Consider the following 26,085-nt stretch of genomic DNA (forward strand, 5'->3'; position numbering starts at 1 on the left):
CTCATTCTTAAAAATGACTCGTGTTAATTAGCAATTGGAGACCTAATTTTACCAGAAATTCACTTCTGGTTTTGTGGTACACTCTTTCCTCAAGGAGACCTCTTCGATGGTTATATTCATAATGATTTGCAGTTAATGATGCATAATTACCATTCGAAATAATTAAAATGCTTCTTTAAATGTCTTCTCATCCTGTGGTTCAGTGCCTTAGGACATCAGCTTTACCTTGTAGTACCGTACTGCAGGAAAGTGTATTTGAAACTGAGAACTGGAGGCATTTTTCACACAAAGGGTTGTGGGGATCGGGAGCAAGCAAGAGCCATGTTGAAGCTGATACCCTGGCGTCTGTCAAGAGTTATACTGTACGAGAGAGATCCTTGGTCACTGTCAACCAATCACACTAGTTGTACCAAATGACCTTCTCCTGCTTATGTTCTTATGGGGGAATATAATGTAAATGTCTAAGCTTCCTGTTGAGTTCAGGCATAAGTTTATGATGCTATTTATTTTCTTTGTTATTTGCTCAGCTAACTCAGCTTTACTTAGTGCAAGATACTGGGTAGCTCCAAGACAGATCACCCAAGTGTTACTTCAGGCTGGCACGGTCTGAAATTTAGAACAAGCCTGCTACAGTGGGGTTTATTAGTGAGGCTGTGTGCTCTGTAGGGTGTTATGTACTATATAAGATAGAAGAGGAAGAAGGCTTTAAGGGACCCTTTGAACTTGGGTGAATTTGATCTTTCACTTTCCTGAACCACCTCTTCTTTTAAGCTTGTGAAGAGCACAGAAATGTGTGTGCATAAAAAACCAAACACGTACTAGACCAGGGACTGTGCTCATTTAGCTTAACTCTAATTGTTCTGTAAGTAACCATGTTCAGCCCAAATTAGGTCTTTAAATATTTTCTTCTAAAGTTGAGAAGTGTAAACAAAACATGATAAATGAAAAAATTTCATAATGAAAGGTGTGAAGTTACATCTGCCTGGAGCTGACTGTCACATACCTCCTCATTATAAGTTGTAGAGTTCATTAGTTCAACTTATATCTCCCATTTCTCTGCATCTCTAAGCTATGCAGTTTCTGTAGCCTTTTCTGAGTCACTCTAGACTTCATGCCAGTTCCACAGGGCAGGGCTGAAGTCTTCATCTACTCTTAAAATCACATATAACAGATTGGGCTTGGAAAAGCACTTGAGGTGTATTGTTCGTCCATAAAATTAGATTTATTAAATGAAAAAAATAAAAAGTGAAGTGTGCTTTTGGGACTTTTGTCTTCTTAAAACAGCTTTAACATAAAATTATAACAAGTTGCAACAATAGTGGCTTTTCATATACATGGGGAATATGTTATGTATCACTAAGTACCAGAAGTACTGGTATTGTAATGCATCAGCTCTGTTGACCACTACGTATACTGTAGCTGCATTACTGGAAAAACATGGCACACAGCTTCATGTAACTGCTCAATATTTACTTTTGTTGTCCAAGAAAAAGTGTTCTTTTATGGTCTCTTTCATAAACCAGATTAAATGCTTCACAGTACATTGTTCAAATATAATGACTCTTTATACATTTATATATATATATGTCTATTGTACATTTAAAAGTTAAAAACATAAAGGAAGCATAAGTATAGTATATCTTGAAAAATCATTTCACTGATTAGATCGGTTTTAGAGTCCAAGCATAAACTACCACGCAAATGTCAGTTTGTATGGGGAGCACCTCACAGCCAGTCACTTGGGTTGAATTATTAGGCAAGGCAGCTACAGACCTCAAATAAAAATTTCAGTGCACCTGCAAATCATAAATTCTACCAAGTGCTTAATAAAATAAAATGTGCCATTTTATTGGTTTCAACCCATCTTAACAGCTCATGCATGGCTTCCTCTCATTTGTAACATTTCAGTCCATATTTGTGCATTTGGTAGCTAGAAGCTTATTGATCCAAGGGTGTTATCCTTGGATCAGTAAGCTGCATATTCTCAGGATCCCAGGGAATGTAACGTGATAGGGCAGCTTGTTGCAGAACTTATTTTTTTGCTTTGAGGATTTCATGCAGGTATTGGAGAGTTAGCAATCCAGAGCTCTCTGTGTAAAGATGTGCCTTTTATTTTCAGTTCACTTCCACTTCCTCTGATGTTCACATTTTCGGTTTGAAGATTTTGCTGTGTACAAAAGCAATCTATTTGGATTACTTTACGAGTTTAGGTTCTGTCAAGGGCCTTTATAATGTCCTCTCTTTAAAACTAAGAATGTCCATTTCTCCATTTGTGATTTATACAAAGTTTATTTTCCAAATAATGTCATAACCACAATTTGAGGTCTCTGTGCTGCATTTTCTACTTTAAATATGGTCTAACTTTCTTTAGTTTTCACTATCCAAACCAATATCCAATATGTTTTCCTTTTTTGTTTCTTTGTTCTAAATTCCTTTGAACATTCTGTTGTCCTTTTTGATTTGCATCCCCCTACTAGATGAATAATTACTGTATCCCGTTTGTAGTCTGTTTCTTCATCGAGATCTAGAGCACTCAATCGTGTGTTCATTTGCATAGATTAAGTATACCCTTAGCAAAAAGAAATGGGTGTCAAGTCCAGGAGTTTTCCTATGGGTCTCTGTCACGAAAGAATTTTACTCAAGCAACTTCTCGTATAACATTGTTAATATTTTGGTTGCAGGATTGTGAATTTGACCCCATGAAGTACAACAGTATCATTGAATGTGAGAAACCTAACAACGACCTGAACAGGTTCCGTGGATATATGTAAGTGTTTTATGTTTATTTCTTATTGACATCGATTGCGTCAGAGAGGTGACTGAACGGACAGAGAGATAGTTCTGTATCCCGAGCAGGTGCATTGAGGATAGATCAACTGCAAGAGAAATCCCCTCTGTGTATTATATAAAGAGCATTAATAATTTGTACTGCATGATAGTACCAACAGGCTTGACCCACCCAACACAATCAGCTCCTTAGTAACACCCGAAGGTAAGGAAACTACTGCTGCTGTAATACTGCTAATCCTGTTCTGGGAGAGAGGAGCTTTGTATAATTAGACTCCTAATACAAAAAATGGCTTCTGGGAATCCTATTAGTAAGTCATATCAATGCTGCTTGGTGGAGCTCAAAATCAGCTGATACAGGCCAAATGATTATGACATTTATATTGTGGTTTGATGGAACCCAGATGTCTGCCACCTTGTTTTAGCCTTCTGTTGCCAAGTTACAGAGGAGTACAGAGCTGGGTTCGTGCAGAATGTATTGTCACAGGCATGTTTAATTACATTATGGGCAGTGGCACCAAAGCTAATCAGGCCTTAAAAATCACTTTGTATCTGTAAGTGTGCTTCATGTGATGGTTAGGCAGGCTGTGAACCATGTGCACATGCGGATGAATCTCTAATAGCTGAAATTTTACAGTCTGTGGTTCTTTGAAGTGAATAGCTCAGCCCAGATTAGTAAACATGGTTTAACAGTCTTGTGTCAAAATGATGAAATAAGGGATAGCTTAAAGTGATGCACAATGAATCGTCTCGGTTACTGGTACTACACTGTCTAACAAGCAGATAAAGGTATAATGCTTGGCGGGGGGATGGGATTACAGCAGACTGTTCAAAGATTAATGCTCTTCCATTCAGTATATTTAGCACTTGGTGTTTAGTTTTCCTTTTCACTGGCCTTGAAAAGTTAGGTTTTTGCCTAGCACCTCTTAATTCTAAATACCATAGCTGATTTACGAGTGCATGAGAGTTTGCTAAAGATCAGGTTTCATCATTTCTGTTTTTTTAAACATTCTGATCATATGGTTCCCTTCCAACCAAAGCATCCAGTGTTCAAATGGTCTTTTTAATTTATTGTTTATTTGTCCACTATTTAGAAGCAAGTCACTTAGGCAAATCTGACAGAATTCAACAGCATTATTATAAAATAGACTGAAAATACACAATCTTTAGCTTGTGAAGATCAGCTCTTATGGGCACTTTTGAATCTATTGAGGTGAAAAGTGAGTTTTTTTAAATGGTGGCACTAAAAGGGAAGCCACCTAATTTGATAGATTAAGCTTGCTTTTGAAAAGAAAGGTCTCAGTTTAAGATTCCATATACTGTATATATGGCACTATGTAGTTTGCAATATGATAGAAATTGCTGATCCTGCAGTATTAGGCTTATAACTGACTGTTTTCACAATTTAATTATGGGGGTTACGTGTATCATCTCAATTGATTTTCAAATACATAATATGAAAAAAATCTGAACAAATAACAGACTATTAACATTATCCATCAATCTGTTTTATAACTGCTTAACCCAGTTCAGTCGCAGGAGAAACAAATTATGCCGACAAGCAACAGGTGTAAGTTGGAGTGCTCCCTGGGCAGGATGTTAGTCTTTCAAGGGCACAGACATACTGTACACAGCCATACATTCACTAACACCATGGCCAGTTTTTACAGAAAAACTACCAGTATCCCTTTGGACTGTGGGAGGACACCATAGTGCCTGGTGAGAGCCTGCACGAACATGAGGAGAACATACAAACTCCTCACAGACAGCACCCCAGGTCCAGAACTGAACCACAGGCCCCAGTGGTGCGAGACAGCAGTGCTAACCATTACACCACTTTGCTGCCCCTTACATTTATAAAACACCTTTCATACCAAAAGATCTCAAAGTGCATTACATATAAAAGAGGAAACCCACTTCGACCCCCCTGGAGAACCACCACACCCACCTGGGTCTGCAGCACCAGTAGCCCTCTACAAGGCAGGCTGGGGGAGCCATGAGGAATGACTTCAGTCTTTGAATGAAAGGGGAGCTTTAGATAGGTACACCCAGAGTGCAGTTTAGCCAGGACACTGGCGTTCCCTCCCCTACTGTTTCAAGAAGTGTTGTGACATATTGAATGACCAGTCCAAAAGGCAGCATCTCCTAAAGCTCAGTGCGCCCAGTCACTATACTGAGGCATTGTTTTGGAAATTCTGGTCCAGAGGGAAGTGTGAACCACACAGTGGTCCACTAAGACCTCTTACAGCAGTATCCTGGTTTCCTTAAACCCCCATAAACTGGAGCACATGGGGAAAATCCAGGGAGACCCCCTGGGAAAGCTAAGGTTGCTGCTGGAAGGGTTGTTAGTGGGACCAGTAGGGAGCACTCGCCCTGTGGTCTGTGTGGATCCTTATGCTCCATTGTAGTGATGGGGACACTAAACTGTAAAACGTTCCTTCCTGCCGATGATATCCAAAATCAAGGTCCTGGCTCTCTGTGGTCAATAAAAATTCCAGGGCTTATCTTGGAAATAAAGAAGGGGTGTTACCCCAGTGTCCTGGCATTAATTTACCAGTCATGGCCTCCTAATAATCTCCATCTATGAATTGGCTTCATTACTTCTGTTCTCCTTCCCACCGATAACTCCTGTGTGGTGAGCATACTGGAGGACTATGGCTGCCGTCACAACCATCAGGTGGGGCTACACATTGGTGGTGGCGGAGGGGAGTCCTGTGAAATGCTTTGAGTGGAGTGTCCAAAACAGTGCTATATAAGGAATTATTATGTTTTTATGTTAATGACTGTTTTACAGCATTCATAGGAGTGGACAAAGACATGGGCTTTACAAAGATAACCTCTTACTTCGAGGATGCACTATTAGAAACACAGAGGAGGCAGTAGGAATTGTCATTTATGCTGGTAAGCATTCTCTTTCACTGTATGTTTTATACACTTGACACATCGACTGATGTGCAAGGTAAAAAAACAGCAGTTCTGTAGTTCTTGATGTATTACAATATATTTTTCTTGTTTTTGGATGCTGTTCAGAATGCTGATCAGAATTGGTAGTAAGATGATAGTGTTTTACTTCTGGAAGTTTTTTTTTTAATTTTACTTACTCATATTGGCTTGGAATTGTGTGGTTTTGTGTTTTGGTAATGGTCTCATTTTGTAAAGAAAACTGTGTTCCATATAATATTTTTACAAATGTCTTAACATTGCAGGTCATGAAACTAAAGCTATGTTGAATAACAATGGACCACGCTATAAACGCAGCAAACTGGAAAGACAGATGAATATAGATGTATTTTGGTGTGTTATCATACTGGTAGTTATGTGTCTGTTTTCTGCCATTGGTAAGTCTCTAATTCTTAAGATATGGTTAATAGTTAAATTATAAAATTATCCAAAATCCTTTGACACAGATGCATTTTAGTTTAAATCTGTTTTCGAAGACAATTGACCTCTCACCTCTGCTAGAAATGTTAGTGAAATAAAAGTTGCAATTATAGTCTAGCACAAACACCTTCGGGACTAGGATCTGGGATTTACTGCTTCATCATCAGTATTTTTAGCCACAAAGTTATAGCATAACATGATCTCAATTATAAAAAGACTTTGGTCTGCAACTTTGAGTACTGTTGAATTGAAGATGGTATATTTTTGTGCTTTTTTTGTTCTATAATGTTTGACTAGATTATAGACTGTACAGATTAATCTAAAATTGAGTTTAAGCTTTTCCATTCTTCTTCTTTTAGGTCACGGCCTGTGGGTGTTTCAGTATGGGGATAAGCGGCCAGTTTTTGATGTCTTGAGTCCTGACGGAACAGACCTGTCTCCTGTTTTGTCTGCCATCTATTTATTCTTAACCATGATCATTGTTTTTCAGGTACGGCAACTACACAGTGTGTGGATCCATAGTGTTAAAACAGAAGTGCTCTCATCTTGTTGCTTTGTTTAAAATTTATCTCATGATTTAGGCAGATACAGATGGTCTCCCAGACGCAAACACAAAGTATATAGATTTGAATGAAATCTGAAGTTGTGACATAAATGTAATAATTCTGGCCATTTGGTTTTCATGCTAAGCTCCTTGGTGCTCTTAGAGTAACAGCACAATATTTCGTGTTGGCAGTGTTTAAAATTTAATAATGAAAGAAACTTGTAACAAAAACAGTGTTTATAGCAAAGTTGTGGGTGGGCTAAGAAACTGATGACACATGGTGATAACTTCTTAGGGTTACAATTTGTCTTTGGTCTGCACAATATTTTCTCTAGCCCAGAATCTGTGAGTGCATTTAGTGCGGTTGTCTTCTACATTGAATAAGGGTGAAGGATGGAACTGAAGTGTAGTGCTTTTGTCGTTCTAGGTCTTGATTCCCATCTCACTCTTTGTGTCCATTGAAATTGTTAAAATATGCCAAGTGTACTTTATTCATCAAGACTTGGACTTGTATGATGAGGAAACAGACTCACACCTCCAGTGCCGGGCCCTTAACATCACTGAGGACTTAGGGCAAATGCAGTACATCTTCTCAGACAAAACTGGCACTCTTACAGAGAACAAGATGGTGTTCCGGAGATGCACAGTAGTGGGAGATGAGTATTCTCATGATGCTAATGGTGAGCTTCCTATCATGTTTAAGTCTCTCTTCTACTTTCTATGTGTGGTACGTAGAACGATTCAGGTGGTACGGTAGAACTGGACTTGGACAGTGTGCTACAAAGACACAGGCAATGCACATAGTAATAGGGAGGAGCGAAAGACACAATCTTTGAGGCCATATGTCTACCATCCTGCTCCTTTGCAATTTCTGTGGAATTTGCTTGTGTTCAGTGGTCATCACAAGCAGTTGCCTTAGCAATGAGAAAAGATGTATTATTTTTATCAGTTGCCTCGCGTTTAGAGAAATGTTTTCATTACTTGTTTGTTTACTTTCCTTGCATAATGTTTGACAAACTTCCCTGAAGAAAAATTTGATTTCACTTATTACAGGAAGTTAAATTGCTTTTCTTAATGCTTCATGTGGTTTTTTTTTTCCCTGAGGAGCAATTTGCACATAATGTCTTACCATCTACTTAAGATTTTATGCAAGCCCTATCTTGAATTCAGCCCTTTTCTAAAGATTGTACCCTTGTTTTTTTTTCCCCCCAATCTTAAGCACTACCATGTTTGACGAGGTTTTTTGTCTGTCATCTTGTACTAGTGCCATTTTCGTAGGTCATACATTTCAAACAGTCTTGAATTTTATTGTGCAAGAATGGCATAATGTATTGAATTTTAAATAGGGGAACACATGGATCTCCCATCTGTTAGAAAAGCTAGTCTTTCTGTTTCTTAAGAGAAGCTTGTAGTTTAATCAACCATGAATATCCTGAATAAACTATGACCATATTAAGAGTTTGCTATAAATATCTGCTTTAAAACTAGAAGCTCTACATATTTCTATCAATATTATTGGCTTCTTAGAAAAATCTGCCCTAGTACTTTTTACAGTACCTGCCTTATATGAGCTTTTTAACACATGCTACCAATGTAGATGGGAAAATAGATACTTGCATTCCACAATAAATAGTATTTATTTTTTTTAAATACATTGTCAGTTACTAACTCTTAAAGGCTAATGAATAATTAAAAAGTATTTTATTTTATCTACTTTTTTATTTTTTCTTCTGAATATACAGTTTAAACAGAGCATCAAAAGGAACATGTGCTCTGGATTTTCAGAAAAATAAAGTTTCCAGATTTGGATATTGATTAAATGTTTTTAATTAAATGTGTTATTTTGATCAATTAACCATTCTTCACTGACTGTGATGCACACAGATCACCTCAGTGGTGAGAGTGTTGTTTGGGCACATGGTGTCATGCCTGGCAAATACATATCTGTTTTCCAATAACTTTGTGAATTTGTTGGTATTATAGGTTTATTTTTAACCCTCAGACTAATGTGTGATTGTCAATTTTTTTTTTTAGCCAAACATGAACATTTTCTTTGTTCTTTTCCTGCAGTAGTGTAACCTCATTAAAACGTATTGGTTGTTGTTTTCCCTTTGACTTTCTTCAAATCTCAAGCATGGCATTTTGTTTTTCGCTTTTGAGTAAGCAGCTACTTTAAAAGCTCATGTTGAATAAAACACATTCAACTGTTTTTTTTTTTTTGGGGGGGAGGCTGCTGTTTACTCTCTCGAATAACCCCAGAATGCCTCCTTTTGTATCTTTGGCTCATTTATCCCTCAGCCAGGAGATTAGCTATGTACCAAGAGGTAGATTCTGAGGAAGAGGAGTGCACGTCCAAAGCTGGGACCCTTCCCCGACGGGACAGCGTGACAAGTCACCAGAGCGCCAAGGTTGTCCACAGGTCACAGAGCACCAAATCTCACCGGAGGACAGGCAGCCGGGCAGAAGCCAAGAGAGCCAGCATTCTCTCCAAACACACTGCCTTCAGCAGTCCTATGGTTAGCATCTGTGTGCTTGTTTTTTGTTGGGTTACCGGTGTCTATGTGTACTCCTTTTTATGCAAAATATGTTATACCCTTCTCTAATCTAGGGATCTGGAGGCTTTCCTTTTGTTGTCCATTCATCTTTCATACAGTTATTCAGAACTGATGTTGTAAAATGAGCAATTTTCACACACAGGCTCCGAATGGAAATGACAATACCCTTGGTCCTAGTGTGCCATGTAATATAATTCAAGAAAGTATTACATACACTTATGTATTTTGAAGTACTTTCGGAATATAGAATAATTCCACCATTCGTGACGTCATAAATTTCAGTAGGGGGGGGGGGGCTATTTGAATTTACTTCAGATGAAGCTATGCTTTACTTAGTGTTAAAATATTGGTCAGTAAAGACTCAGTTTGCAGCAGAAAATAGTTCTATAAGAATGAATGTGTGAAACAGAACAGATAGAAGAATTTAATGATGAAGTGGTTTGTAGTTTTCTTGTTTCAGTGCCAGTCATTTCAAATACAGACTCTTGAAATACAGTCTAGTGAAGAATTAAAAAATAGTTTATTTTTGTTCTTTTATAGTCTCAATATGCTTCAATACTGAGCATCAAACATCAAACACACAGAGAGTACTGTATGTTAATCTCCTTAATTTGTTTCTAATGATAACTTACTGAACCTGCATTAATCAAGTAAAAAATGATCTGTATGTCTGATTGGTGTACCACTGAAGACAAAATGTTTTAATATTGTAGGAAAAGGACATCACTCCTGACCCACAGCTGTTGGACAAGGTGAACGAGTGTGCCAGCCAGATGGACTTCATGAGAATTCATGGCCAATCCTTGACCCAGCTGACCCCAGAGCTTTCCGATATAATTGACTTCTTCATAGCTTTAACCATCTGCAATACTGTTGTAGTCTCTTCTCCGAATCAGCCACGACAAAAGGTGACCTTTTTATGTCTTTGTTTTTTGTTAAAAAAATGTATTTTCATATCAAGCTCAGTGATGCAAAAACCATGTCTAAAGCCTGTGAACAGTGTGTCTCAAAGCTTTATTTTATCGAAGGAAATGGTTTTCCATCAGTATTAAAAACATCATAAAAAAATGCATCCTCTCTTCAGAAGTTTAGAAACATTGAACGTTTATAGTTTTCTTAGAAGCAGGGGTGTGAGTCTCTTGGGAACATACAACTGTGAATTGAGATATCCTGTGCAGTTTCAGCAAGGCTGTTGCATTGACCTATGAGCAGGTAGTGTCATGTAGAAATCACAGCTGCTTCAGCCCAGCCTCTTCCCAGAAGTTTGTATCTGGCACATTATCGAACATCACAGGGTAATTGCTGGTTGTAGGTCTATTCCACATGAATGCATATGGTTTAGAGTCTCTTATTAAGTTGTTGATTTGAACACCTTTCATCTTATGCTGCTAATGCTATTTTTTCTGCATAAGTACTATGCAGTTTATTTTATTATTTTATTATGAATGTGTCGTAGGGGACACGGTCAAGGAAATAACTTTTCTTTCTGCCTATACAGCACATTAGCATCTTAATCAGCAAATATTTTGCATTGACCAGCTATTTTAATGCCCTTGTTTGCCTGGCTCTTTGCTGTTTCAAATCCATTATTCCCTCCTTATTTCTCTTCAGTGATGCACTTTTTCAGCTTTCTTTTCCACTTAATGTAGGGCATTTGTACCATCCAAACTCCTTTTTAAAGGGGATTTTGTAATCTAACAGTTTTGACACCTGATACCTAGGCAGTGATTAAACCATTGTGAGTGTTATCAATCATTTGTAAATAAACTTGCAGTGTGATAATAACAAACTGGAATGACAAGTCATGTCTCGCTTTTTTTCTAGTAAAGCTGAGTGGGTACAACTTAACGCAAGTGAGGATGGTTAGTTTTATGTGAAAAATAATTTTAGACAAATTTTTAAAGTTATTTGCGCTAATTTGTAAGACTAAACATTTTCAAACTTTACTTAATTTCTAATAGGTGCGAATGAGGTTTGAAATGAAATCTCCAGTGAAGACCATTGAAGACTTCATTAAACGTTTCACCCCAAGCCGCCTGACATCTGGTTCCAACAGCAGCAGCTCTTCCAGCCTGGCTGCCAATAGGTCTACCAACAGGACCACTTCCAGTGTCTTCTCTTCGCCTTCTGCAGAAAGCACTTTAATTAAACTGGATGAGGAGAAGCCCCACTCACCCAGGGGACTAGAAAATGTGCTCAGTGTTGTCCAGAAGGGCCTGGAGAAGAAGTGGGGGCCGTTGGAGGAAGGCGAGCTACGCTACGAGGCAGAGTCGCCAGATGAGGCGGCCCTTGTTTATGCGGCCAGGGCTTACAAATGTTCACTCGTGGGTCGGCTGCCTGACCAGGTCACCGTGGAGCTTCCACACCTGGGCATGCTGAACTTCGAGCTTCTGCATACTCTGGGGTTTGACTCCACCAGGAAGAGGATGTCCGTTGTGGTCAGGCACCCACTGACAGACCAGATTGTCGTTTACACCAAAGGAGCTGATTCTGTCATCATGGACCTTGTGAAGCCATGTTCTACAGGTAGGCTTCCCGTGACACATTATAGCTAAAAAGATATTTATGGTAAAGGAGAGAGGGAGAGAGGTAGTTCGCTATTACTAGAATGAAAAGCCACTCATAATTCTTTTCCAACACCTAAGGGTAGCAAAAGGAACTGGGCATGCTATGATTTTGTGATGTAGTAATTTGTATGTGAGTTATTTCTCATTGGAAATCTTTTTTGTGATCTTCAAAACATTTTGCATGGCCATGGTAGTCCTTGAGATGAATGGGTGCTTCTTGTTCCTTGTATGATGTGGTACTGATTATGATGTTATGAAACATCCCGTAATGGTGAGTTATGTAAGAGTTCCTTAATAAATCCTAGAACATTACATAATATTTTGAACTGATACGTGAATATAACATCTATAGAGGGAATTATTTGAAGTCATTGTGAAAGAAAGCTTTTAGGTACTCTTGATAAATGAGAAGAATGTGGAGTTTGACAAATTGTCAAACTTGTCATATATTTTACAAACATAGCTAGAGCAATTACACAACAATTACTAGCTTTATTAGATTAACATGATTAAATAAAATTGAACATGATTGTCATTTGTGTGAGTCTTTAATCTGGTAAATTGTGAATTTTCTCATTTTAAAAAAGTGATTATTCAGAGCTCTTGACAGTCAAGCTTAGATCTGCTTTTTCGTTTTTCATTTTATTATAAATCTTATCTAACTTAAAAACCGATTTGAAATTTTAAAACTGGAGTGGCCTGCAGCTACTACATGTCATGGTGGGCATCCATCCACACATAAGATTATCTGAAGATCTAAGCATCATAATTCATTATAATCATGATACTGAGTATTTTGACTCTTGGCCAACCTCTTAGTTTGTTCCTACATATGAATATAACTAGATGATAAAGTCAATTTCATCTTAACACAGCACTTGATTTCTTACCCACACTATTTACATTAAACCACTTGTGGAGTTATGTAACAGGTTTTCACTTGCAGATTTTTAGCAAAATTCAGATGTAAAATATCAGGGCAAAACTATTCACCCTTATACAAAATTCCCACATTTTGTTGTTGCCTGAGCTTTTAGTCATGACACTTTCAAACAGGGTTTTGTATTTAGAATCTTCACAATCTGAGCTGATAAAGCTAAAAATACAGAAAGTTTGCAAATTTTATTTTTTTCCAAAAAGAGAAGATACTCAGTTGCATGAATTGCATTCAGTCCCTTTGCTGCAGCAATGCTAAAACAGTTCAGGTGAAAAAGAAGAGTATAAAAGGTCACATAAATTGTGTAAATGCTCTCTGTGCTTGATTAAAATGGTTTATCTTGAGTTCAGAGTAAATGCACCTGTTTCTGCAAGTTTCCTCACATGTGGAATTTCAAGCTACAACTCGCACAGCAGTCTGACAGATTGACTATGACAACAAAGCAAGTCGAGGATGAAGTGGCAGAGAGGCACAGATTAGGAGAAGTTTATTTATCCCATTGCGTACAGTGAATTCAATCATTAAGAATCCTCCCCACTGATAGCTGATGTGTGGTGAGCGTTCTGGCGCACTATGGCTGCCGTCGCATCATCCAGGTGGCGCTACACATTGGTGGAGGTGGAGGGGAGTCCCCATTACCTGTAAAGTGCTTTGAGTGGAGTGTCCAGAAAAGCGCTATATAAGTGTAAGCAATTATTATTATAAGAAGGGGAATGTGCATCATACCACCCAGATACTACCTAGATTAAGCCATCCTTGTACACTGAGCCGCCAGACAAGCAAGTGAGGTTTTTACAGTTCTATTTCTGTGATTGGAGTTCTTGTTCATACATCAACAATATCTCAGTCTCAGCACAAAGTTGGTTTGTATGGGTGAGTGGCATTAAAGAAGCTATTACTTCAAACTTAAATCTTGTATGAGATGTACTACTAACATGTGGCAGACGATTTTGTGGCCAGATGAGACAGAAAGTGAACCTTTTTGTCTCAATGTATAAAGAGTTACATCTGGAGGAAGACTAACAATACATGGTGTTTTGGCGATAGAGAAATGTTATCGGGGGCGCTTTTGATTAGCGGAGTCTGAGTGATGAGAAGCATGTGGATGTGAGTGATGACCGAAAAAAGAACAGGCAAATCCTAGTGGGAAAACCTGCCACTCAAGCACCCAAAAATCTCACACTGGTTTCAAAAACATTTTAGCAAGACCATAATCTCAAGTGCAAGACCAAAGCCATATGAGAGCTACTTGCTTATGCAATCAGTATATATTACTTGTCATCTTTGCTGGTTATGACCAGCAAAAAATCAGTCATCTGGGTATACTCTACGCATTCAGTTTATTCATTGGTTTTATATAAAAACCCAGTTGATTTGAAAAAAATGATGTATGCATTCATGTCATATATTGAAAGGACATAAATACAATACAAAGGACTAGATAAAGGAATTATAGAATAACCAATAGCCTAAATCCTGTGACCTTGTGACTCCTGCTGTAATTATACGAGTTTGTCAGGTAATCATGACTGATTGTTGTGTTTCTCTTTAGAAGACATGTAATCAGAAGTTAACTAAGTAAGAGAAGACATGTTTACAATTAATGTTTTAAATTACATCTGCACACAACCACTGATACATCATGCATAATGGCATACAATATACACATCTGCAAAATATCTTCCTGCTGGCCTGGAACACGTTCAACCTGGAAGCTTATTTGAGTGATTAGATTTGAGCATTTTAAAGAGAAAGCTAAATTTGTCAAGATCAATAAGATTCTCCATCATTTGCAATGAACAGAAAATATTAAAAAGAGGAGTGTTTTGCTCAAGTCATTGCTCTTTTCCGTATTTTCAGGTTAAGGTGAAAAGTCATTTTCTCCTTCAGATACATCTTCTATATATTGTATCTTTTCTCCAGCTCTTAAAACAGAATCCCTTAGATAGGAAGACTTAGATTAATCACATAACACTGAGTCACGAACAGCTCATCATGTCTCAAATATTAGTCATTAGTTGTGGTATGACCAAGGCAAGGAAAGTGAATAATAAAACCTTTGCAGTGGCAGAGTATTGCATTAATTAATGCAGTGCTGTTGTCAGTAGAGTCATACAGTGCTACACTAGATACCACCTGCCCTTTCTGCAGTGCTTTGCTTTCATTAGGGCATTGTTTTGCTTTCACAGAAAAGTAAAGGAGGCTCAAGACAAATCTACAGGAGACCTCACTTCAACAGAAAGTAGAAAAAATTCCTTCAAATTATACAGCCCCTACAAAACTTCTATTCTCTTTATGGCAAGTATTTCATATAATGGCAATGTGGAGCACATGTATTTAGTGAGCCTTAATCACTCACCAGCCTGCCTGTTCCTTCGAAACAGGTGTCTGCGAAACGTGATGTAACACGTGTCATTTCCACTCTGGGTGGACCCTGGCAACGAGCAAAGGAACATTCTGTAGTTTTACAGTCCAAACTGCGTTTCCTGTTCTCCTAGACACTGTTCACAGTGTGTTGGTTTAAATGTTCCCATAAGTTCTCTTAGCTCAGCCAGTGTTGAAAGATTCCAGTGTTTTGCTAAAAATATATCCCTTTTTTTCCAACATTTTGGTAGTCATTTCCCGCTGTAGCGTAATGTGATGCTAGAACTGTGAAATGGTGCTGCAACGATTTGAAACATTTCTAAGGAGGTAATTAAAAGAATACAGCAGAAGTGCTTTTTGCTTTCACTCAAAACAGTATTTCTTAATGTGATGTTTTCTTTGCTCTGAAGCTTTTTTTATTGTTAATGAAATCACATTATAGACCTATGATCCATTTAATAAAGGAGGAGCAAATATTTTAAGAATGACTCTTGTTTGCTTCAGGTTCTGTCTGGAAAGGTTTTAAACTGTGATATTTTTTTAAGAATCGTGTGTTTCGTTTTAAATCTGTAGCTTACACCACACATAGACCAAGTCTTTAGCCTTGCTGCCATCATTTATCATTTCATTAACAATAATAGCAGTATTTCATTTGAGAAGGGGGTAGCCACCAGAAAAGGGTCCTTGACACTGTATTTCTTTAAGCCTGAAAGAATGAATGTTAGGCTTAACACCTGTTAATGTGCCTGTGGGTTGACTTAACCTAAGAAGTGAAAATATGAGACTTAAACAAGTTCCAAAGAAAATCAAATATGCAGCCAAGCTGTATAGGACAGACAGCCACATGAAGATGTGATTCCCCCCCTTGAAGTTTCTTTAATTACTTGGCTCGATAATGTCTATGGGCATTTTACAGCCAGCAAAAACCTTCAGCAATATCTGCACTCTACACTAAGGAGTGCTTGTTGGAAAGATTCAAAACCTACTTCTATTTATTCATCTTCACAGTACCATTACTTCCAAACTTTTCCAACCTTTAGGTTTCTTACTTACACTTCATTTTTAATTGTGTTCCTCCTAGATGATGCCAAAGGAAAATGGAGAAGAAAAATCTTAAATAAAACTCAGCATTACCTTAACTTGTATGCTGCTGATGGACTTCGGACACTTTGCATTGCTAAAAAGGTAACTTTGTTTAATATTTGTTTATGATAATCTGAATTTTCTTCAAGAAAATGGCTTAATTCTTTCCCAAATTACCCAAATTTTGCTTGAGTAATGTGAATCTATGCAGATATATACAAACATTTTTTGCATTATATGCGCTATTTGAACATACAAAGAATTAAGGCTATCATTGTGTGGCATTCATTATTGCTTGTGAGAGTATATTATTTTCCTATTCTCCACTGCGATCTAGGTTTAGCCATGCCTGTTTTTTCCAGTGTTAATTCATGCCGTTTATCATCTTTTGCAGCTAAAACCATTCATAAATTTGTTTCTTCCTGCCATATGTGGAAAAAGAATCATTTTTTGAAGATTTAAGATTGTGGTGGTTTACTTGTTGTACTTTTTATCAGTTCAAATTATTTTGCAGTTTTATTTTATGAGTTCTATGTTTTTAAAATGACAGCTGCTATACATTATTGTATCTCCTAATTTTATTTCACTGTTAAAGTTGTGAAATAAGCACATATTCCTTTAGTCATTTTACGCTGAAGTCTTCAGTAATGGAATGTTATTGGATCTTCTTTTTATGCTGTATTATTTAGGGAAGTTGCTGTACATAATTTGTTTGAATTTGCTTGCTTCTGTTAAAATAGGCAAAAAGTTTAAATAGACAAAAAGTAAAATTACAACTATATTGATCGTGGCAGTGATTCCACTCTTTGTGCTTCTTAGGTTCTTAGTAAGGAAGAATATGCAGGTTGGCTAAAAAGCCATTTAGAAGCAGAAACTGCTATTCAGGGGCGTGAAGAATTACTGTTTCAATCAGCTCTGCGCTTGGAAACAAATCTTCATCTTTTAGGTAAGCAAATTTACAAAATCTTGATTACCCATTCCCTTAATGCTGAATTAATAACATTGCAACTCTAGAAAATGTTACATTATCATTGTAGCACAAAATAAGTAGCATTTTTTTTTCCAAAATGCTTTAAAACCTTACATGGTATTTATCCCTCACATTGTGATATCTGAAAATTATTGATTGGTATGCTGTACGTTATGGTCAGTGTAATGAGTTTTACTCAAATTATATCATACTGTATGTGTGATGCGAGTTTAGGTGCAACTGGTATTGAAGACCGCTTACAAGAGGGGGTACCAGAAACTATTGCTTCACTCCGGAAAGCTGGGCTCCAAATCTGGGTCTTAACTGGTGACAAGCAAGAAACAGCCATAAACATTGCATATTCCTGCAGACTTCTGGACCCAGAGGAAGAGATCATTACTCTAAATGCAGAAACGCAGGTGAGTGAGTAGAAACATCAGCTTTTAAAGCAGAGTAGAGCAGTGCTTAGCGTTCTAGGCTCGTAACTAGAGACCCAGGTGGGACACTGCTGTTGTACTCTTCAGCAAGGTACTTCAGCTGAATGGCTTCAGTAAAATGCCCAGCTGAATAAATGGATTCAAATGAGTAATGCTTGTGGATCAGAGTATCAGCTAAATCAATCTATAATAAACTCAACATGAATGCATATTTAAAGCATTAAGCTTCAGCATCTTCACTAATGTTTTTTTTTACGCTATTGAAAAGTGTATACAAGTATAAAAAATGTATCTCTGTAATACACGTTTCTGTGAACAACACTCACTTTTCTTGCATGGATTACTCCGTGTGTATACAATATATAAAGCTATCTATCTGTTTTTCCTGTGGTAGTGTATGTGTATGGTTACATGCATTACTAATTGAAGACTCAAAAGCAGAATTTAGTCTTTGCATGAATGTTTCCCTTACGATGGATTATTGGCCAACTCCCTGAAATGACAGCTGGGCATTCCTTTTGGACCCTATCTGGTCCATCTGGTATACATTAATGCTGAAGAAGCTATAAAAGAATGACAGAACTTGGTGTCTCGCCACATTTATTCAGAGTCATTGAATGATTTGTTTCACGGACAGTTTTGTTTGCTGGGGCATTGATCTGGAAACCAGATGTAATGTGAAAATTCCTGATCCCTCAAGATGGTGATTGTCGTTTTCTTTTTGATCCAGGAAGCATGCGCTGTGTTGCTGGAGGAGAGTTTACATTATATCCAGTCCAAGTTTTTCGGTAACATCCCAGACAGCGCTGCTCCGGCCTTTGACGAGGACTTTCCAGCTTTTGAAATGCCTCCCTCTTCCTCCTTTTTGGTTCACCGCCTGGGCTTGGTTATTGATGGAAAAACCTTGGCCTATGCACTGGATAAAAGCCTAGAGGATAAATTCCTTGCTGTGGCCAGGAGCTGCAGATCAGTGCTGTGCTGTCGGTCCACTCCATTGCAGAAAAGCATGGTGGTCAAACTGGTTCGAAACAAGCTGAAAGTAATGACCCTGGCCATAGGCAAGTATCTGGGTAGCCTTTTATGGCTGATAAACAGTTTCGAAAGTGATCCTTTGACCCAGTAGGTGAATGCTACACATTATTTTTACTTTTTAGTTTTGGGTTTATAACTTATGCCTTTTAAAACTAAAATGTCGACTCCTACACAGTTCAGCTGCAAAGCTGTCTATAGTGTACAGTTACAACCAGATGAAAAAAATGTGTGTTTATAATAAAAAAATATCTTTGGGTCATCATGAGACTTTTAAAATGTAAATCAGATTCACTGCCTTTAAGGTCTCTTTTTCATCTGATGAATACTTGTGGTTTTTCAGTGTACAGAAAGAAGTCAAAAACAGATTGCCAAAATGACTTGCATAACTGTCACGGCATAAATGAAAGCGTGACCAAGCTCTAACCTCATGTGTTAGTTTTAACAAGGCTACAAAGTTATCCTACTTGTCAGAGCCACATTGCAAGGCTGGGGATACCCTCCTTCTTACTCTAAAGAATGTTGAAGGTTCACTTAGGACACACAGAAGCATTTTTTCTCCCTGTAGAATCTGTGGTCTGTTGTTTGCTGAGTGGTTGAGATGAACTTAGATGATTTTAAAAACAACATGAAAAATTAAAAAATCTTATCAACATCAGAGTTTTTTTTTTACTGAAGCTCCTTCGTGGCTCACATGTTAAGTCTCTGCTTGAATTCCAAAAGAAGTTCAGTCATACGGAGTGTACCAGTACACACCCAAGCTATGTCATAAACTGACTGTGGTCTAGAGTCAGAGTCTAATTCATCAGATTGGTATCAGAAGACACAGAAAGGCAAATTAAATCCATCTTGGGATCTGAAGCTAGGCTGAAAAAAACTTAATCAAACTCCGAAATATTGTAAGTCATCTCTTCTGACAGTGATCCATGTTGTTCCATTGAACAAATCCAGAGATACAGCAGGGAGTGGTAAACGTGAGGAAAACAAAACTGTTTGCCAGTTTTATTTTCCTGTAAAGTAGCAAAATATTTTAGCAGTCGCAAACCAACTGTGGTTTCGAGCTCCCAGGCCATACTGCACAATGGGCTTAGGGACTATCAGGGTTGAATAGGTACCACATCAGCAGGAAGATCCCTGGTCTTCTGTGCACTAGTAATCTTAGATTGGGCTGTCAGGTAGGCTTGTCTCCACTCCAGATGTCATTAAAACCTTGCTCCCTGTGACCTAGTTCGCAGTGTGAAAAGAACAGAATGTCATGATGATGCACAGATCGTGAAGGATTAGTTTATCAGCCTGTGGTTCAAGGTGGCAGCAGTACTTTGTGGAGGGGTAAAAAACAAGAAAGGTCATAAGTCAAATTAGTTAAATTACTGATTATAAAATAGAACTTAAACATTGTCAGTACTAAGCTATTTCTTAACTATTCTTCCTTCCATCTGAAAAATCTGATATTTAAATAGTTTTAAAAGACATACAGTAGTTGCACAAATATGTTGTTTGGGACAAAGGTGACATTGTATGCTTTTTGTTGTAGGTAATGTTTGTGCTCCTAATATACTGTAGGCTTCATATGCAATTGCAGATGTTTATAAGTGTTGCATTGTCTTTCTCTAATAATGGCATGAAATGACAGAATTAAAATATGTGATATGATACCAGCCTAAAGAACTGCATCAAACCCCACAACCTTCTGGATATGACAAATCTAGAGACCTTACATCAGCAGGGATTGGAAATTGAGTAATGACAAAATCTAGCTTAGAATGTCACAAGCAAAACAGTATACTGTACATACAAATGTGTAATGTTTACAGCTAAATATCTTTCATCCATCTGAAATGTCTTGTTAAAATAGAATAGGAAGCTAAATAGTATAGAAGAGATTCTTTGCTCAAGAGCACTGTATCTCAGAATGACTTTCAAATTATTCCTTTGAAAGTGCTGGAGATGTTAAGAAAGGGGCATCACATTGACTTCTTCCATAAGGGAGGTTTTTCTTGTAGTCAAAAGAGCCAGTAAATGCAAATCCAGCGATTTGCGCATCTTGGAATATTTGCATTCTTCACAACTTAGCTTAATTCAGTTATTTAATATAAAAAATTAACCACATGCAAATACATAACCTGGCAGGGTGTAGGGTATGTGAGGTGATTTAAAAGCAGATCTGCACAAATTTACTTTTTGCTTTCTTTGGCTTTGTTTGTACAGCACTGCTCACATTTTGCTTGCTCTGCATTCTGCCATCATTGCTGTGTTTGCATTAATCACACCTGACTTTTTGAAGGGACAAAAGGTAAATGCATTTTTCCTTGTGTCCCAAATGAATCCTAGGTGATGGAGCGAATGATGTCAGCATGATCCAGGTTGCTGATGTCGGAGTTGGGATTTCAGGACAGGAGGGCATGCAGGTAAAAGTCTCCGCTTGTAAAAAATATATAAGCAGGACATACAGTGTAGCGCGTGGCTCAGGGGTGGTTTGAACAAAAGAAAATAAATGTGCCAGAGACACAAGAGAGGTAATAGTTTCCATATGGCTGCATCTTACATACGCAGTCAACCAAAGCAGCTGACTTTCTTGTCAGGCTGTGCTGTTAAAATTATGAAGCTGCAAGTTGCCCTCGGGAGTACCAGTGGGTCTCGCTCAAAATTGTTCTTGCTTGAAATGCACCATATGCTCCCCCCAGAATAAGTCTTTGGGAGTGTTAAATCACTTCTGTCTTGAGCCCTTGTTAAAAAATGAAGTTGTCCGATCACCTTTGTGAGTGAGAGGAACAGGAATAAAAGCTAATCACATTCCAGTGAGCAGAGTATTTATAGTCCTGCAGTCCAAAAGGTGATCATGCATATAAATTTAGAATTGAAATTCCAAATAATCTGGAAGCAAGGTACCTCATCTGTTAGAATAGTGGGGGTGTGGTAAATAGGATAAGATCCCATACTCCCGCAACTATGTGTAAAAAAAAGTGTTACATTTTCTGTGTACTTGCAAACTGTGGTGATTTTCAAATCCAACGAGTGTGATTTTGAATTGAAATGTAAATGTTAGTGGAACTCATTGTATACCAGTTTCATTATAGTCTTTTAATAATATTGCCAAATCTTTTTCTCCTGAAGGCAGTAATGGCTAGCGACTTTGCCCTGCCACGGTTCCAGTATCTGCAGAAGCTTCTCTTGGTCCATGGGCACTGGTGTTACTCTCGTCTTGCCAACATGATCCTTTATTTCTTCTACAAAAATGCTGTAAGCCATTTCTTTTTACTGTAATGTATCCATATAACATTGTAGGTTTTGTGGTAGTTTGTAATAACCTTGTCAGTTTAAAAAATTACCTTCTGAAGTACAATTCAGAATGTTTTTTTAGGAATAGGAACAGAAGTTTAAACTGTAAGCTAAACAAATTCACCTAAGCACATAAATCAACTTTAAAATATGTAGTTCCAACTATTCTGTTGTGAATTGTTTAATACTGTATATTAGGTGGTGGAATTCAATTTGTTCTTCTTTTCTTTCTTGGGTTTCTTGCATCACTCTTATTGGCATCACTTTAATATCCATTTAATAGGCCTTTCATATTATTTCATGGGTTTGATTACAAAATATACGAATGCAAACATATTGTATCATGTAAAGAGCATTATATTTGTAAAACAATTATATTTGATTACCAGTGCTCTGTGATTTTTGAAACAGTTCATCTATTTAGCAATACACCCCATAGTGAAAGTTTATTACAATGCGTGTCAGCCGTCCGTATGCAAAATCACTCTGCAAAAGATTGCCTTCTCTACATTTCTCTCATCATGTTTTGTGGTATGGGTCCGTCAGGAATGGAAAGGGGAGAGCACAGACAAAAACTACAACAAAAACCAATATTGGTATTAGTCATAGGTTGTCAGTGATAGTATGAGTCAAGCACCATCTTGCTATGTTTATTTTTGGGTAAGCAGTCCTCATTTATGGTTTAGTTTCCCAGTATTTTATTGTTAATAATCAGAGCAACATAAATTAGGGTTATTTTTAAGTTGTAACTTCTTCTCTCTTTTGTAAAAATGCTCTATTATGGTATCTATATAATTATATAATATAGTATCTTTAGATATTTGTCTGTTTCACAGAAGGGGAGCAGTAAAAAACAGTAATAGAAAACAGACTGTGCTGCAAGGCACTGCTTATGCTAGTCTTAAAACATTCGATAAGATCTAATAGGTTTTCAGTCTAATTAATATATGATGATTATTTGAAAGTATCCATTAATTAAATAAACTGCTTAGAAGCTTTAAGATATTTGTGGATAGAAAGAGTGCAAGTTTATGTAGCTTTCTAGGGTTCCTCATTTCAGATCCTGCAAGCTGCTACTCTTAATTAAACCATCTTGATTATCATTAAAAATGTTTTTACAACACTGCAGAGGGCACTATAAAGTGGAAGGTTTATATTTTTTTCTCCAGTATGCTTGCAGGAGTTTTTGAAATATTGCTTGTTTCCCTAGGGTTCTGTGACATCTGTGAAACACGCTACAGTATTTCTGTGCATTTCTGTTTTTAAAAATCACCAACATTATAAGATTATATAAGAAATCTAAGATTTTGTTGTGACAACTAATATTAAATGGAAGTGTCTGGTCACGCAGTTTTACTTAACATTTTCGTTACAACCCTATTCACCAAATTTAGTACTTGCACTTTTTATATCAAATTGGTGATTTATACAATATATCCCAGCCTCATCATTATGGCTGAAATTAGCTATATTAAATGAAGAAAAGATTCTCATGTGTCTTTACATGAAGTCCCTAATGTGCTTTTTTCCCTTTTTTTTCTTCCTTTTCAGATGTTTGTAGCCCTTATTTTCTGGTACCAGTTTTACTGTGGGTTCTCGGGATCGGCCATGATCGATCAGTGGTACCTCATATTCTTCAACCTGATGTTCTCTGCCTTCCCTCAACTGATTACTGGGACCCTTGACAAGGACGTTTCTTCAGAGACACTCTTAGCCCTACCTCAGCTCTATAAAAATGGGCAGAGCTCAGAGGTAAAGCTGACAATGGGAGAATTGTGGCGTTCCTCTCCCTTATGCAGGCTTTTCAATATGTTTGGACATTTTATCATGCCATGAAATTAGGTTGTGTTTACTGCACTTCCTTCAAATGTTAATTGACTTGAAGTCTCAAATGAAACTACATCCACTACAATCATAAGAGATGCTCCATCTTGTCATATTATTAAGAAAAGGAACACTGATGCTTAAAGCACTAGTTACTCCATTTCCTAGACTTCTGCTTTGGATAAGGAATGAGATTATCCTATCCTTGAGGGCAGAAAGGCCCCCTGGTTAATTACTGGACTAAACCCATTTTAATTAAGTCTTCAAATCACCTGATTTTAGATTGTATTTTTTTTGTTCATCGAAAGATTCACCCATGAAATCTGAACGACTGACATTCAATGACTACAGTGGCTCATCTTTTAGAAGTTTATAAAAAAAATAACAGATTCTGTGATACAGCTTCTAAAAACCCTTAATAGCTGTATGTTTTCTGATAATTCTTACAGTACTTTGCTGTTACTGTTGCTCACTATATATCTCCACTACATTCGCCTTGCGATCTCTGTTGAAAGATTATCTGAGGAAAACCTACCTAGTATTATTATTTTATCACAGAAAAAGCTACTCAAAGACTTATTACTTCCATAAAGAATCACTTTATATGTGTTGCTCTCTGTTAAAGTTTGAAAAAGTTAATGGAATCATGAATTACACAACTTGGGTAGCAGGTCCACAGCCCATGACCAGGAAATAAGTAATTACCTCCAACTTCAAGCAATTATCAAACAATTCTGTTTTTGAAAAGGGACTGTTAAGATCAGTATAAACCCAAAGAATATTATAAAACAGTAGGAGGTGTTTGAATTTGAAACTTGCCTCTCAGTGTTGTCTGGCCTCAGATTTCTGTTGGAACAAAGCTCACAAAGATGGACTACACTATAAATCATTATTGATTTAAAATATCGCCCCTTTTCTGACCCAAACTTATGCATTCTAAAACTGTTGTCTGAATCATAATGCTTCCTTGGTCTTTTTCCAAAAAATCTTTAATAATTGTCAAATGTGAATATGCAGTATGTACAAGTCAGAGAGATGATTGATTTATTTTTTTTTTCTTTTGCTTCTAACTTTGTAAAATTTCACGAAAAAAAGGTTTTGGAAAAGTTAAGCATTCCTTCTTAAGACATGAACCAATGTATACTAGTTTAAACTAAACAGATCTTTCTCGAAATTGTTTACAAAGGGAAAAAAAGAGTTCATTGTCTGGTCAGCTGCCATTAGTGGAGTAGGACATATCTGTGGGTACAGGTCATCAAAGGTTTATCACGGTTCTGGATGACTACAATTGAGAGTTCTAAAAATAGACAAGGGAAAGGTTAGCTTAGGACAATGATAGGAGAGTGTACCAAAGAAAGGAATATATACTGTAGACAATTCAGTTACTACGCTGCAAGCAAATAATGTGACTACCATTGTAATTAAATTGCAGGAGCACTCTGGCTTGGCAGATTTCTAGATTCTATTTATTCACTTTTAATTTTATTGGTTTAGTTATAATTTGGTATGCCACATCATATTAATTATTTTGTCACAAGATCAGTGTTGATTGAAAATTCTTTTTTTTTTGTTAAAAACGCTATATATATATCTTGATTTATCAGTATGTGTTTTTAACAATTCTTATATTTTCTAGGAATATAAGCCATACATGTTCTGGATGAATATGATCGATGCTTTCTACCAAAGCCTTGTCTGCTTTTTCATTCCATACTTTGTAAGTCCCGTTAAACTCCATGAGCTCCCTTTTAAGGCTGTTTATTCCTGACTCTCATTCATATTCCCAACTCCCTGAATATTTCTTTCTTTCAGGCCTATGCTGACTCAGATGTTGACTTGTTTACATGGGGAACACCCATCACCACATTGTCCCTCTTCACAATTTTGTTACATTTGGGTATTGAAACCAAAACGTGGGTAAGCACACTACTTTTCTACAAATAAAAGACTTTAGGCATTTATGGAGTTAGAAGTCTGTGTATACTGCTTGTGAGCGTTTACGCAGTAATCAAAGCATATTTTATGGAGCTGGTAGAAATAGTAAACAGTAAATACTGTTACTGTTTTAAAATAAAAACTATTGGTTCATTCCAAATCTTAAATTGGTTAATGTGGTCTTGTTTCCCACACTAACATGATTCAATTACATTTTGAAAGTATGTGTTTGTGTACAGTATCAATGCTGTATTTACATACCTTTGCTTTCATTTTATTGAGGTGAAATGGATAAGTAACCACTCCATTTGAATTGTGTATTGTTCCCTGACAACTTGCTCAAAAAACACAAGGGATCTGTTTGGTGCTCTTCAAGACATCCCATGTTCTTAT

At 37.2% G+C, this 26,085-nt stretch overlaps 1 protein-coding gene across 1 annotated transcript in view; it reads left to right on the forward strand.

Annotated features, from left to right (window-relative positions):
* Positions 1 to 26,085, forward strand: part of atp10a (ATPase phospholipid transporting 10A) — a 56,978-nt gene that overhangs the window by 24,600 nt on the left and 6,293 nt on the right. Inside the window, exons 3-19 of the mRNA XM_006639234.3 lie at positions 2,682 to 2,767; positions 5,582 to 5,688; positions 5,994 to 6,125; positions 6,528 to 6,658; positions 7,140 to 7,392; positions 9,011 to 9,228; positions 9,981 to 10,175; positions 11,229 to 11,793; positions 16,217 to 16,320; positions 17,038 to 17,164; positions 17,423 to 17,607; positions 18,356 to 18,683; positions 20,986 to 21,062; positions 21,769 to 21,894; positions 23,485 to 23,685; positions 25,394 to 25,474; positions 25,570 to 25,674. Coding sequence (XP_006639297.2) covers positions 2,682 to 2,767; positions 5,582 to 5,688; positions 5,994 to 6,125; positions 6,528 to 6,658; positions 7,140 to 7,392; positions 9,011 to 9,228; positions 9,981 to 10,175; positions 11,229 to 11,793; positions 16,217 to 16,320; positions 17,038 to 17,164; positions 17,423 to 17,607; positions 18,356 to 18,683; positions 20,986 to 21,062; positions 21,769 to 21,894; positions 23,485 to 23,685; positions 25,394 to 25,474; positions 25,570 to 25,674 — 3,021 coding nt within the window. The remainder of the gene's footprint in view (positions 1 to 2,681; positions 2,768 to 5,581; positions 5,689 to 5,993; positions 6,126 to 6,527; positions 6,659 to 7,139; positions 7,393 to 9,010; positions 9,229 to 9,980; positions 10,176 to 11,228; positions 11,794 to 16,216; positions 16,321 to 17,037; positions 17,165 to 17,422; positions 17,608 to 18,355; positions 18,684 to 20,985; positions 21,063 to 21,768; positions 21,895 to 23,484; positions 23,686 to 25,393; positions 25,475 to 25,569; positions 25,675 to 26,085) is intronic.

The sequence above is a fragment of the Lepisosteus oculatus genome, chromosome 15 (genome assembly GCF_040954835.1).
Source record: "Lepisosteus oculatus isolate fLepOcu1 chromosome 15, fLepOcu1.hap2, whole genome shotgun sequence".
Classification (NCBI taxonomy): Eukaryota; Metazoa; Chordata; class Actinopteri; order Semionotiformes; family Lepisosteidae; genus Lepisosteus; species Lepisosteus oculatus.